Source organism: Anabrus simplex, chromosome 8 (assembly GCF_040414725.1).
Source record: "Anabrus simplex isolate iqAnaSimp1 chromosome 8, ASM4041472v1, whole genome shotgun sequence".
In the NCBI taxonomy this organism is placed as follows: domain Eukaryota; kingdom Metazoa; phylum Arthropoda; class Insecta; order Orthoptera; family Tettigoniidae; genus Anabrus; species Anabrus simplex.
In genome coordinates, this window is record NC_090272.1 from 182,610,504 (window position 1) to 182,624,101 (window position 13,598).

The 13,598-nt window shown below is 38.3% G+C and overlaps 1 protein-coding gene across 9 annotated transcripts in view; it reads right to left on the reverse strand.

The window, feature by feature from the left end:
* Positions 1 to 13,598, reverse strand: part of Asph (Aspartyl beta-hydroxylase) — a 294,582-nt gene that overhangs the window by 70,424 nt on the left and 210,560 nt on the right. For all 9 annotated transcript variants that reach the window (XR_011018630.1, XM_068228879.1, XM_068228881.1 and 6 more), the window contains one exon: positions 1,788 to 1,871. Coding sequence is in view for 8 of the 9 variants with exons in the window: in XM_068228879.1 (XP_068084980.1) it covers positions 1,788 to 1,871 (84 nt within the window). In the remaining variant the exon portion in view is untranslated. The remainder of the gene's footprint in view (positions 1 to 1,787; positions 1,872 to 13,598) is intronic.

A 13,598-nucleotide genomic window follows, 5' to 3' on the forward strand; every position in this document is an offset into this window, starting at 1 on the left:
TTTGTTTCTGAAAGTTTCATATTGAAATTAGTAAAATAGAATTTTAACCCTACATTATTAGCCCTGGAATTATATTTTTAACCTTTTCCATGTAAAAACAGGAAATTTGGATTTCTTGAGTTGTTACAGTTCTTCATGACACCATCGATATTAGATCAATGCATAAAATTAGGCATGAGCATTTGTCTAAAAAATCCTGAGCATGAGGTATTTCTATACATACAGGATCTTTCATAAGAATGAACCAATTTCATCAAGCTATATTTTCCCAACAGTCAGTAGTACAAGATTAAACCTAAGACACGTGTTTGACTGATGTTCAAGTTTAGTCCTACAAGTGTTCAATATGACCACCATCAGCAGTACGGACCACATCAAGGCGATAGGACAATTCCTCCCAAACGTGTTGCAGCATATCACAATCCACTGAGTTGATCACACATGTTATCCGCTCTTGAAGGTCATCCAGTGTAGTGGGTAGTGGCGGAACATAAACTTTATCCTTGACGTATCCCCACAGGAAGAAGTCGCAAGGAGTGAGGTCTGGGGATCTGGGAGGCCATGCGAGTAGAGCATGATCCGTAGCAGTGTGTCGACCAATCCACAACTGAGGCACTGTTTCATTCAGAAATGCTTGCACTGGTAAGCTCGAATGGGGTGGGGCTCCATCTTGTTGGAAAATGAAGTCGCATGAGTGTGTATGCAGCAAAGGGAAGAGCCAGATCCGTAACATTGTGAGATAGCTTTGTGACAGTGTTGGTGGTGAAGAAGAAACGGCCATAAACCCTGACATTACTGACCGCACAGAAAACATTTACCTTGGGAGAATTCCATTCATGCTCAATTGTAGCATGTGGGTGTTCGGTTCCCCAAATTTGAACAATGCGACGATTGACACAGCCATTGATATGGAAGGTTGCTTCATCACTAAAAATGAGGTACGAAAAGGTGTCTTCATCATCATTTTCCATGTTCAGCATCGCAGCACAGAATTCCATCCGTTGTCCCTTGTCAACATGTCTCCATGCCTGAAACAGCTGAAGTCTGTACGGTTTCAAGTGTAGGCGTCTTTTCAAGACACGCCAGATACTGGTACTGTTCACCTGAAGCTGACGGCAACCTTGAGATATGGATTTGCTAGGGCTCAGAGTAAACTCCTCTTGGATTCTCCTAACATTTTCTTCTGACCGTGCAGTTCGTGGTCGACCAGGGCTTTTTCCTTTACACAAACATCCTGTTTCCTGGAACTGTTGGAATCATCTTGGGAGAGGGCCTGTATGCATCGTCATTAAATCTCCTATGGAAGTCGCATTGCACCGTGACCACAGATCTGGTCCGTGCAAACGCAACAACACAGAACGCTTTGTACTGAGGTGTTGTTACTGTTAGATTCACGCGGCAATTGAGTGAGATCACTACTGTGCAGGATGAATGGAGTCGGGGGGGGGGGGGGGCAGGGAGGGGAGGGGAGGAAGGCGCGGAGCACTCTACTGACTATTAATAGAAATGTGAGGCCACGTCCTTTGTAACAATATGAGACTCATTCCGCTGTGTGGCTTGAGTATGGCGCAATAAGCCTTTGAAATCGGTTCATTCTTTATGAAAGACTCTGTATTATAATTTCAATACACATCTGGTTCCTGAGAAGCCCCTAACATTGTATGCACTGACTAAATCTAATTTAAAATCCATTAAAAACAGATTTTATATTCATTGCACCTTCCAAACTGTTCCATATTTAGAGTTAAAAGTGTGTTATTTTCAGTGTATCCAATAATAATTCTTACCTCTTCCAGCTCTGCTTCAGCCAAATCAAGTTCATTTTTTATAATCCAGTCATCAGAATTTGTAATATCAGCATTGACATAGCTCTGAAACAAAATTGGAGAGTTAACAACATATTCACAACAAAAATACGAGTCATTATCAGTCAAACGGTGTTTAGATTTCAACAACAAGTTTATCTTGAAGATGTCGAGGAAAAAACGTAGGGAGGACGTGGTAGTTTTTCATGTTGGTATCAACAATGTAAGGTTGGCAAGAAAAGGTACCAACATGGTTGGGTATGTGTGGGATCTGGTGAATGCAGCATGGGAGATGTTTAAATGAGAGGAGATTATCAGCAGGATACTGTGTACGAGAGAGATTGACAGTAGGGTGATTGGGGATTTAAATGAGACATGGAGTGAGTATATGGAAAATTTATAGATTCTAATGGGTGGATAGAAGATAGGGATCTGTGCTCTGATTACCTTCACTTGAATGCAAGGATACGTGTAAGTTAGGGGTTTGTTTAGAAGTGTTATATGGAGCTAAATTCCAGGAAATAGGATGGACAAGAGAGCGGTGATGACAGTATAGGGAACTAGAAGCTCAGTGAGGATGACACAAAACTGTTGGTATTAAACTGTAGTAGTACAGTAAGGAAAGGAATAGAATAAAGTAATTTAATTGATATATACTAGCTGGTTACCCATCCTTCGCATGGGGATGAAAACATAGTGCATTTTGCTGTTAAACAAATAATATGGTTAGCGTTACCCATGAAAAACTTCACAGAGATGAATATACTTTGCTGCATGGGGATGATAACATTCTGCATGGTTAGCGTCACCCAAGAAACACTGCACAGAGGCGACCAAACTTCGCCGCATGCAGATGAAAACATAATGTATGATTAGCGTCACTCGAGAAACACTGCAAATAGGTGACCATACTTTGCTTTTCATTTTTCCCCTTTCCTTTTTTAAAATTATTTGGTTTAATATCCAATGAATTAAGAACTTCGAATGCAGAACAATTAGTGAACTTTTAATCTTTGCCGTAAATAATAATCCAGTTTGAATTAAACAATTACTACTACTGCTGAACATTTTCATGCTGTACCCTGATAGATTATGGTGGGGCTCCTACAGGGTTACACCCTCTCTCAGGCCAAGGAGATTTGAAGTGGTGTTTTGAGGTGCAGAGAAGATGAGGGAGTGATGGTCATAGCCTATGAAGGGAAGAAACAAAACAGAATGGTAATGAATCTTCACACAACACATTTGTAAGTGTTTTCAGGCCCCTCGTGTGTAAGTAGTTGTGCAGGTCTACCATCTATCGCCTGACATTGAACTATTCTTACTTACTGTTAATTTGTTGTGAAGTAGACATTCTAGGCTGCCTTTCAGTACCAAATTTGTTTGTCTTTGTATGTTATTGGTATGCTTTTTTGTCCTTGAACAACTATCAAAATGTTTCATCAATGTATGTAAACAAACATGGCAGTTAATCCAAGTACTGATTTGAGCTGAAAAGGTAAGGTAAGGGTTATTCTGCCCAATGGCAGGTCCGAACCTCCGCAGAGGTGTTCCTGAGCCGGAGTTTACGTACAGTAGGGTGGCCAGTTCCTTTCCGCTCCTCCATTCCCTTACCCCCCACCAACAGCGCGTGGTAACCCATCCAACTCCTGACCACGCCCAATGTTGCTTAACTTCGGAGATCTCACGGGATCCGGTGTTTCAACACGGCTACGGCCGTTGGCGAGCTGAAAATAGCATTATTATTTAATTATATGCTGATAATTTGTCACATTTTCACAGTGAATGCAATGAAAGTGATGAAGTATTTGCTGATATTTAAAGCACCAATTCTGTGCTTTTGGATGAATGTGATACTCAAAATGACATATTTATAAGGCAGTATACACAGTCAAAGCAGAAAGACTTTTCTGACAATGGCCCTACTATTTCTCTCAGTAAGTTGTGTGAGTGGGATATTACCCCAGTTTTAGAACCTTTTTATGGGATATCAAGGTTGCGTAGCCAGACTTGCGAATGCAGGCAAATATCAAGTTTCAAATCTGTCAAATATTAGAAATCTCACTTATCTAGCAGCAATCTTCAATTTAAAGTTTTAACTTTTTCAATCGGTGGATGACAATTTAAGCAAGCCTGAAACTTATTTACCACTTCATTTACAAGATTCATTGAAATACATTCAGCCGTTATGCTGTTAAACAAATAAAATCCTTATCCAGAAAGCTAAAATCAGTGTTCGGAAAATTTACCATTTTATCTCAAGATAGCAGATAACAATTTAATGTTGATAAAAGCATTTTCATGGCTCTACATAACAACAACAACAACAACAACAACAACAACAACAACAAAAATGTAAACTATTATTTATAAGATGTACCAGATATTGTAACAAGAGCTGAATCATGACTGAGAAGTGATATTATGGATGCGCAAATTTTCTCACGGAAGCAAACAAAAAGAATAAAATCAGATTTTGAAGCCTCCATCATTTTGTTATAAGACTGTGGATGGCAGTTTGATATCATTAAAAACCTTCTCACAGCTATATATTACAATGAAAAGAAGTTTAACTGAAATCAGTTATGGATAACATGATGGCAAACATAACTGACAGTCATATGAATTTTACTGAAGAATGGAAAAGTATGTAAAGGTACTTTAATGCAGAAACAAGTACCAATAAGGACATTCCAGGGATCATTAATGAACAAGAGGAGTGAATATGTGAGGACTTAAAAGTGGCAGAAGTATTCAGTCAGCAGTTTGTAAAAGATATTTTGTTATAAGGATAATGCCCAGGCTGAAGAGGTAACTAATACTGGCGAAGTACTGAAATGTACCTATAACGATAAAGAAATTTACAAAAAGAGATGAAAGCTTTAAAAAAATTTTTTTAAAAAAAGCAGATGGGACTGATAACAATGTTAATGGTTTACATATCATCTAACTACATTTTAAGATTTCCAGAGAGACAGAGGTGCTGGAATTTTGTTCCACAGCAATTCTTTTACATGCTGGTAAATCTACCAACTCAAGACTGACATATGTGAGCACCCTAAAGTTGGGCTCAAAAGGCTAGTTCGCTACCGCCTGAGCTATTCAGCACAGTGGAGCTGGGATTGATAACATGGGTTGGGATAAAGTACTGTATCTGAAATATTTATTTGATTACTGTTTGCATGAAGGAGCTATACCAAATGAATGGAGAGTTGCCATAGTAGCCCCTTAGAGGTGTCTCCAAAATTACTAATTGGTTTGATAAAAGGCAGTTTGGGTTTTGGAAAGGTTATTCCAGAGAGGATCAACTTGTAAGATTCCAGCAAGATATGGCAGATATTTCAGATTCAGAAGGTCAAATGGACTGTATCACTATTGACCTCTGATAGGAAAACTGCTGACAAAAATAAGGACTATAAGAATTATTGCAGCCGAAGGGCCAAACAAAATAGTAACATCTTATTGTATTCGGTTAATGATATTGTTCTTTTAGTGCATTTTATTAGGTGGTATTTGTCACATTCTCGGTTGCACAGCTTACATACACAATTTTCCCTTGGACTGTGGTAAGATTTTCATATTTTGTGATGAAAACCATGAATGATGTATCTAGTCATGACTAAGGACTACCGGACTAGATAAAAGACTGGTGGAATGGGGGCTAAATTTCTAGAAAATAGAACTCAGAAAATTAAAATAGGTGAAGCATTATCTGATGTAATAATTACAAGGGGGTCCTGCAAGGCAGTACTATTGGACCTTTATGTTTTTGTAAGTATATGCATGATATGAGTAAAGAATTGGAATCACAGATGAGGTTTTTTGCAGATGGTGGTGTATTATATAGAGTAGTTACAGGATTATGAGCGACTGCAAAAAGGACTTGACAATACTCATATTGTGAGATGGACAATACAATGGTATGCTGGTAAATGGGGTGAAAAGCCAAGTTGTAAGTTTCACCAACACGAAAAGTCCTCTCAGTTTAAATCACTGTGGCCCAGTTTCTTCAACGAATTTAAGAGTTAACACTGCTGTTAAGGAGACTTAACACATAATTTAATAAAATAGCTGTTTTATCAAGAACTGTTAACTCTAACAAATTGTTAATACTTGTGTTAAATTATCATGTGTTAAACCTCTTAACAGCTGCTAAATATCAAAATGGAGGTATATATAAGACATGAGTTTGAAGCTTTACTGCTGTATGAAGACTATTTTTAAACTGAAGAATGCAAAAGGATGACCCATACTAAGAAAAAACAACATTTTAGAGTTGTCAGAAGAAAGATTTCTACAAAGATATCTAATTACCAAAGCCATAATGAACAAGGTACTAGAAGAAATTGAAAATAGGTTAGAGTTTCCAACAGATTGAAACTCATCAGTGTCTCCAGTGCAGCAGTTGCTTATAGTTTTTACAAGGAGACCCTGCGTCCAATCGATTTCAATAAGCTTAATGTACCTGTTGGGGGATACTCAACAGTAACTCGGGTGTGAGGGTTTAGGTCAATACGCTTTTGTTTTCGAAAAAATTGAGGACAAATGTCATGAGGCAGGATCTGCTTCGGACCAAGTGGAGGTGATAGAACACTAAAAGCCGAACACATTTTACTTAAACATGTTAGGCCCACAACCTAATAATTTCCGAAAAATTTATGAATCCCCCGATTCCAATGCAATGCGTATATACCTGGAGAGTTGCAGCACTATCAAGCAGAGCGGTGGCCGAGTGGTCACCATACCTGTCTATCAACCGCGATGACATGAGTTCGAGTCCTGCCTAGCATATATTTTATACAAATCAAATTATTATTTGAGGGATCGTGAAGGTAAAAATGCGAATAAAAATATTTGGCAAACTGCAGTGACTTTTGTTTTCTACCTCAAATTAATATGTATACAGAGAGAGAGAGAGAGAGATCCAGCAGTAACTGTGAGAATGTTTAGGCCTATATCAATTTCAGGTAGAAAATAAAGTGTACTGCAATTTGCGTAATATTTATGTTCCCATTTTTATCTTCATGTTCCCTCAAATATTAATTTATTTTGTACAAGAATTATAGCTGCGACGGAGACTCAAACTCATGTCTACGAGGTTCGCAGATAAGTCAAATCAATCACTACTGATCTGCATTTATAGCAGTTGCCCAGGTGGCAGATTCCCTTTCTGTTGTTTTTCTAGCCTTTTCTTAAATGATTGCAAAGAAATTGGAAATTTATTGAACATCTCCCTTGGTAAGTTATTCCAATCCCTAACTCCGCATCCTATAAACGAATAAAAATGAAAACCTACAACCTGTTTTCCAGTCAATGACCGGGTCAGGGATGTGATGAATGAAGCAGATATAGGCTATTAGTATGATGGGGCCACCACTCCCAAAGTGATTTATTAATGACTGACAGATGCTATGAAATGAGAATGGAGAGTGTTGCTGGAATGAAAGATGACAGGGAAAACCGGAGTACCCAGAGAAAATGCTGTTCCGCCTCCGCTTTGTCCAGCACAAATCTCACATGGAGTGACCGGGATTTGAACCACGGTATCCAGCGGTGAGAGTCCGACGTGCTGCTGTCTGAGCCATGGAGGCTCCTATAAACGAATATTTCCCCCAATTTGTCCTCTTGAATTCCAAGTTCGGTGACCACTAGGCCACCACTCCGTTTGACTGTAATGTAACTCCAAGTATATATGCTCTGCATTGGAATCGGGGATTCATCAATTTTTTAGAAAATATTAGGTTGCGAACCTGACATGCTTAAGTAAAATTTGTTCGCCTTTTAGTGTTCTATCACCTCCACTTTGCCCGAAGCAGATCCTGTGTCATGACATTTGACCTCACTATTTTTTTCTTTTGAAAACTAAAGCGTAAAGACCTAAGCCCTTATAGACGAGTTACTGTTGAGTGATCATTTACTTTACTTCTCGCAGCCCAGTACTCGCTACATTCAGCTGCGCGCTGAACGGCTGTCGTTAGTTTACACGTTCGTGGCCTTCTCGGGAAGGATGTTGTGAAACGGTGCTCAGAGCTGCCAACCTCTGTACTGAGGAACTAATGAGTGAGGTGCTTCAATAGCTGGTGGTGGTGATTACTGTTACACAATTGGTCTGGACTGGTTCTTGCCATGCGGATGGTTAGGATAGGATCTGGACAAGACCATTGGTCTGGACGGTTGGAAGCCGCAAAGCGGCCCTAGGCTAGTTTCGTGAGGAAACACAATTGGTCTGGACTGAAGACGATTGGTCTGGACGGTTAGGATTCTTGCCGTGGACAAGACTATTGGTCTGGACGGTTAGGATTCTTGCCGTGGACAAGACGATTGGTCTGGATGGTTAGGATTCTTGCCGTGGACAAGACGATTGGTCTGGACGGTTAGAAGCTGCGAAGCGGCCCTAGGCCCCTAGCTTCGTGTGGAAACACGATTGGTCTGGACGGTTAGGATTCTTGCCGTGGACAAGATGATTGGTCTGGACGGTTAGGATTCTTGCGGTGGACAAGACGATTGGTCTGCATGGTTAGGATTCTTGCCGTGGACAAGACCATTCCTCTGGCGGTTAGAAGCCACGAAGCGGCCCTAGGCCCCTAGTTTCGTGTGGAAACACGATTGGTCTGGACGGTTACAAGTCGCATTGTTATTTTACATGGTGTTTTTTGTTTGTGCTTTTATTCAGCTGGGGTTGGTAAAGCTATGTATTTATCAGCATTGATGGCAATGACGTCACATTCCGTTCACGTTGACCAATGAGAATGCAAGAAGCTACTTTAACCATGGACGATGGCGGCTGCTGCTCTTTATTAGGTTATAAAAGTAAATGTACTTCTGGGGGCGGGATGGTGGGTTCCTAGACATCACAATGAACACATCTCTCCTCTAAAAGGAATTCCAAGTAAGATTTGCATTATTTTCACTTCCTTATAATGTTATAAACGTTGGGCTGCGGGATGTAAAGTTATACCGTTGAGTGTCCACCCACAGCTACATTGAAGCTCGTTGAAATCGGCTGACCGCAGGGTCTGGCCTCTCCTTGTTAGATATTATGCTTGAGACACTTTTCATGTATCAATAGGCGACTATGTTCACAAGTACAAGACAAGAATGTATAGAATTTTTTTGAGTAGTATTGTTGAAATATGGATTTCCTGGTATGTTTTCTTTGTCTCCAGGTCATCTTCGAGTAGTGAATCTATTTCATCGCGAGTGGTAGTTTGTAACCAAGTGTTAAGCATTGAGACAGTGGTGAATTATGTAGTTTTCTATCCATGTGATAGTTTAGTTATCTATATATTATTAATAAATAATTAATCATCCGTGGACCCAGAGCATTTCTATGAATTTTCTATGGAATTGTGGTTTTTTTTTTTTAATCTACGAGCAATATTTCAGTAAATTTTGGAGCGTTTCTTTGTCTCGTGGTGATTGATATTAAAGTCGTCTCAATACTTGGTCAGACGTCAGATAGTTGTACATTTCTGTAACTATCATTTCATGATGGTGATGATTAAGCGTCGAATTGAATTCATATTATTTAATTAAATAAAATAGGGTATGTTCTTGTGATGATTAGACTTTGAATCTGTGACTACATGTTCACGCTATTTTATATTGTCGTGAAATGTGCAGAGTCTTCACTAAATTAATTAGTGGTGGAAAGTGATTACATTAGGTCTGTGTAGGGACTAGTGTGTATTTGAAATGCTCCTGATGCGTGTGGAGACTTATTATGATTATATAACGAGAGCGTCACTGAATTGTTGTATGGTGAAAGACACTTGTGTCTGCAAATATTTAGTTTGCATGGTATATTATGAAGTCTTCAAAGATTATTAAAGTCTTGTTGAATCATTGTGTGTGATTTTGAATTATCACGCATGGTAAATCACCTGTTGAAATTTTGTAGTCAACTGATTATACCCGAGTGCTTTCTAATTTATTTACCAGGATTATCTGGATTATTCTGCAGATCTTTAAATTAAGTGGGTGTAGAATAATTCTCTTACAGCAACTTCTAATCCCATGAGTTTGCTAACACTACTGAGCACATGATTTTAACCACGGTATGCTAAGCGTGAAGGAATTTATTGTATTGAGTTTGAGATTAACAAGTGTTACCATGTTATGTAAATACATGCAATATTTCTTCTATAGATATTTTCTAATAGTTAGTCTACAGAATAGTAGCTGTGGCAATTACATAGATATTTAGAGTTATTTTAGAGTTCTAGATAGTACACTGTTACCATATTACGACCATGTGGGTGCCATATTGGGCCATTCATGTGTTTACTTTTCTTGCGCGCGCGCGCGCGCGCGCGTGTGTGTTGAAGTTATCAATGTCGCTGTTTGTTTTCAGCATTGTTTATTCGCTTTGTTCTTTACTGGTTATTTCTTGATATGAGAACTAGCTGAGGTGACCACAGAAATTAATTAATTAATCAATATTTGTTCCTGAACAGATACATAGCTCATGTGTCTAGTTAAATTGGGTTGGTTTACGACTAAGCACAACCCATGTTTACAAATTAATAAATATTAATTACAACGTAAAATCAGTCAGAATGCCAATTTTATGGCATAAAGTTTAGTTAAATGTGTTATTTGTTATCTTTTAATTCAATTTAATGTTAATAATTTCTAACATTGGTCATTTGATTTTTTCAGATTTTTCGAGAAAATTTTACAAATTTTTTTTTTCCCGCACAATAATTTGAAATTATGTCAATTAAGTCATGTCACAAAAAATCAAATTACAAATGTATGAATCAATTTGATTAGAATGGATAGAGAAAATTATTTGTACCATCCCATTTGCTTGCTTAGTCTTTGTTACCTGAAGAGCTCAGTTAAGATGAAATAACGTAACAATCATTCTCACAATCGCAGTAGTTAGGATGGCTTTGTTCATTTGACTCTATTGAATAAAAACCCTTTTATTTACCAATCCTACGTCATCTTTTTCCCACAGATTATGTGAAATTATTTTGGAAGCTAAATCCTTACTGAGCACCCTCAAGTTGAGCTCATGCTCTCGGCTGACCTTGTACCGCGGACAATACGCAGCGTGATATTGTGGAAAATATATCAACTAATGTGACAGAGTCCATTGTGATGTCATATGCCGTCAACCCCAAGATAAATAAGCGAAAAATTTTATGACTGACTTATGCTGTCATACCCACCACGTCTATAAAGATGTCATGCTTATTTAAGGGGTTAAGAGAGAGAAGATGACTTAGTCCTGCAACCAGTGCAGTAGCTGTCGTACACACAGTGAAAGTGACTTAGCCTCGGTTCATCTCTACTTGATATTTTAGGTAAGTTGCTCTCCATCTCTCAGCCAGCCTGTATTCCAGCTTTGTATTCCAAACAGATACCAGTTACTTCCCGGCTCCTTCTCTCTGAGGTTTCTCTGCAGGATTAAGGTGACATTATTGGTTTTTACTATGTCCCAGTTATTCACTGCACTTATTTCATAACACACCTTGGAACATATCCTTATCTCAGCAGTGCAGCAAGTGTCATGACCATCCGAACTGATGTTACTTTGTAATCAGTAGTCAAGTGTGTTATATCCTGAACCCTGACACGTATAGATAGAAATTAATATGGTGAAATCCTGCACATAAACTCTACGTCAGCTGGCTATGATAATGAAATGATGGGACGTTTGTGGGGAGAGTGCAAGAGAAGGGGACAGAGGAGAAAAACTGGCAGGAAATTATGTTACTGCAACAATGAAGGCGGAGTGTGTGGAGGAGTCAGTAGGTAAAAGTCTACAATGCCATTGAGAGGTGGCAATCTGTGCAGGCCAGCAGGAAGCAAGCAATATTGCCGGCGAATTGTAGAGGCTCGTGATCAGGACGTTCCTCTAAAGCAGGTTGAAAGTTTGATAACAATGAGAGATGCACCCAGAATCTATAAGTGGAAACTACAAGAATCTACTGCAGGAATACATAAAAAAACAATCAGTTTTGAGTCAGTTGTGAGTGAACGCATGCAGTTACGAACCAGTCCTGAGTCTGTGGCTAGGCATTTTGGTGAGGAGAGAGTAAGTAAGACAGCTACATGGGATTCAGTGTAGCTTGTTAAGTGAACTTCTCTAGAAACAGCCCCAAGATGGGGGAGAACATATGGAGAGCAAGATTGTCAAGTGGAAAACTCAAATGCAATTAACAAGGAAATAACTATAAATAGTAGTTTGATCAAATCACACCCAGGAGTGGGACAATGATGATGATGATGATGATGATGATGATGATGATGATGATGATGATGATGATCAGTAGTTTGATCAATTTAATGTACAGTATAGTGGGGGAAAAAAGAAAGCTGCTTCTCTGTATAGTAATTTTAGTTTTAAGGACCTCGATAACCCACTACATTATGTTATGTATAACTGCAGGTTGAAATTAGTGTGAAAAATTCATTTCAGTTTTAGAACTTGACAAATGCTGGTCTTGTGATTGTTAATTAGGATGGAAACAGAATAATGTGTGATGGTTATTAACTTCTCTTCTACATAGCATTACATACAATGACTAATGTTTAGAAAGTTAAAAGTCATATTAAACATGTCCATTATTGCTCTTTGTGTGAAGGAAAATTGATATTAGATTAGTACATAACACCAACACAATAAAGGCAGGTGTATGTGCTCTTTGGTAAGAAGCAGTTCGTCCTGTTTCTATACACATACTGTACTATTAAACATCGTTCACTCCCTTATAATATATATTGCACTAACTATTTTATGCTGTATCAACACATCTTTACTAATTTATATGGAGGTGCACTAATTTTTCTTCAAATTCCTGTATATTGTAAATGCTGTTTCCTATCAACCAGCTTTTTAGAGTCTTCTGAAGGGATTTCACAGACATATCTCTTAATTCCAGTGGGAACTTGTTAAAGAGTATCATTCCTGTGTAGTTATGATATTTTTGCGTTTTCTTTAATCTAACATGAAGAGTGTCTATAGCATTTCTTCTTCTTGTATGATAATGATGTATTTATTTATTTAATTCCAAGAGTCTCTACAGAGTTCTTCTCCTAATTAGACCCTGTGTTGCGTGTAATGTATAGATCAAAACCAGGATAAAATTATAAATATTAAAACAAACTAAACTACGTTAATCGGCAATAACAGCACTTGGCAAATTATCGATAGTTACGTAACAAAAAGAAAGAAAAGCAACCTGGTGTTGACCCACTTCTTGACGTTCATCTGACTAAGTCAGCTTGTCTGGTATGACGACATACCACTCCATGCTGACTTTATCAAAACATTACAAATCACTGAGTGCACATGTACCAACTTACTGTTCTTCTTGAGCTGGCCTCCTTACTGTTCAAATGCCAAGCAACCTGTGCTACTACGTAAATAATTCTTGCTCTTCTACAGCCCATTGATTTCAACACTTATCACTAACTAACCATGTTAGCATACAATACCTTCCACTTTTCTTAAACATAATTTTTGACTGCACCTAAAAATTTATTCAAGTTTCCTTCACTGTTCCACTGTTTCACTATCTACACTAAAATTTTCTGCTCATCATTTTGCCTGCACAACTCCTGTTGCTTATTACTTAAAAACATTACCCTTAACTTCTCTGTTTCCTTACAAAAACCTATTAAATGTAGGTCAACAGTCTTATTCCCACACAAGATACACTGTGAGCTCTCTTTCCTCCTAATCCATCCTTTGTTTTTATACCAACCCATAAGCCACCATATTAAACTGCCTCTCATCCTTCTATCCCCATATCTTATATTTATCTTGGAAATTTGGAATAC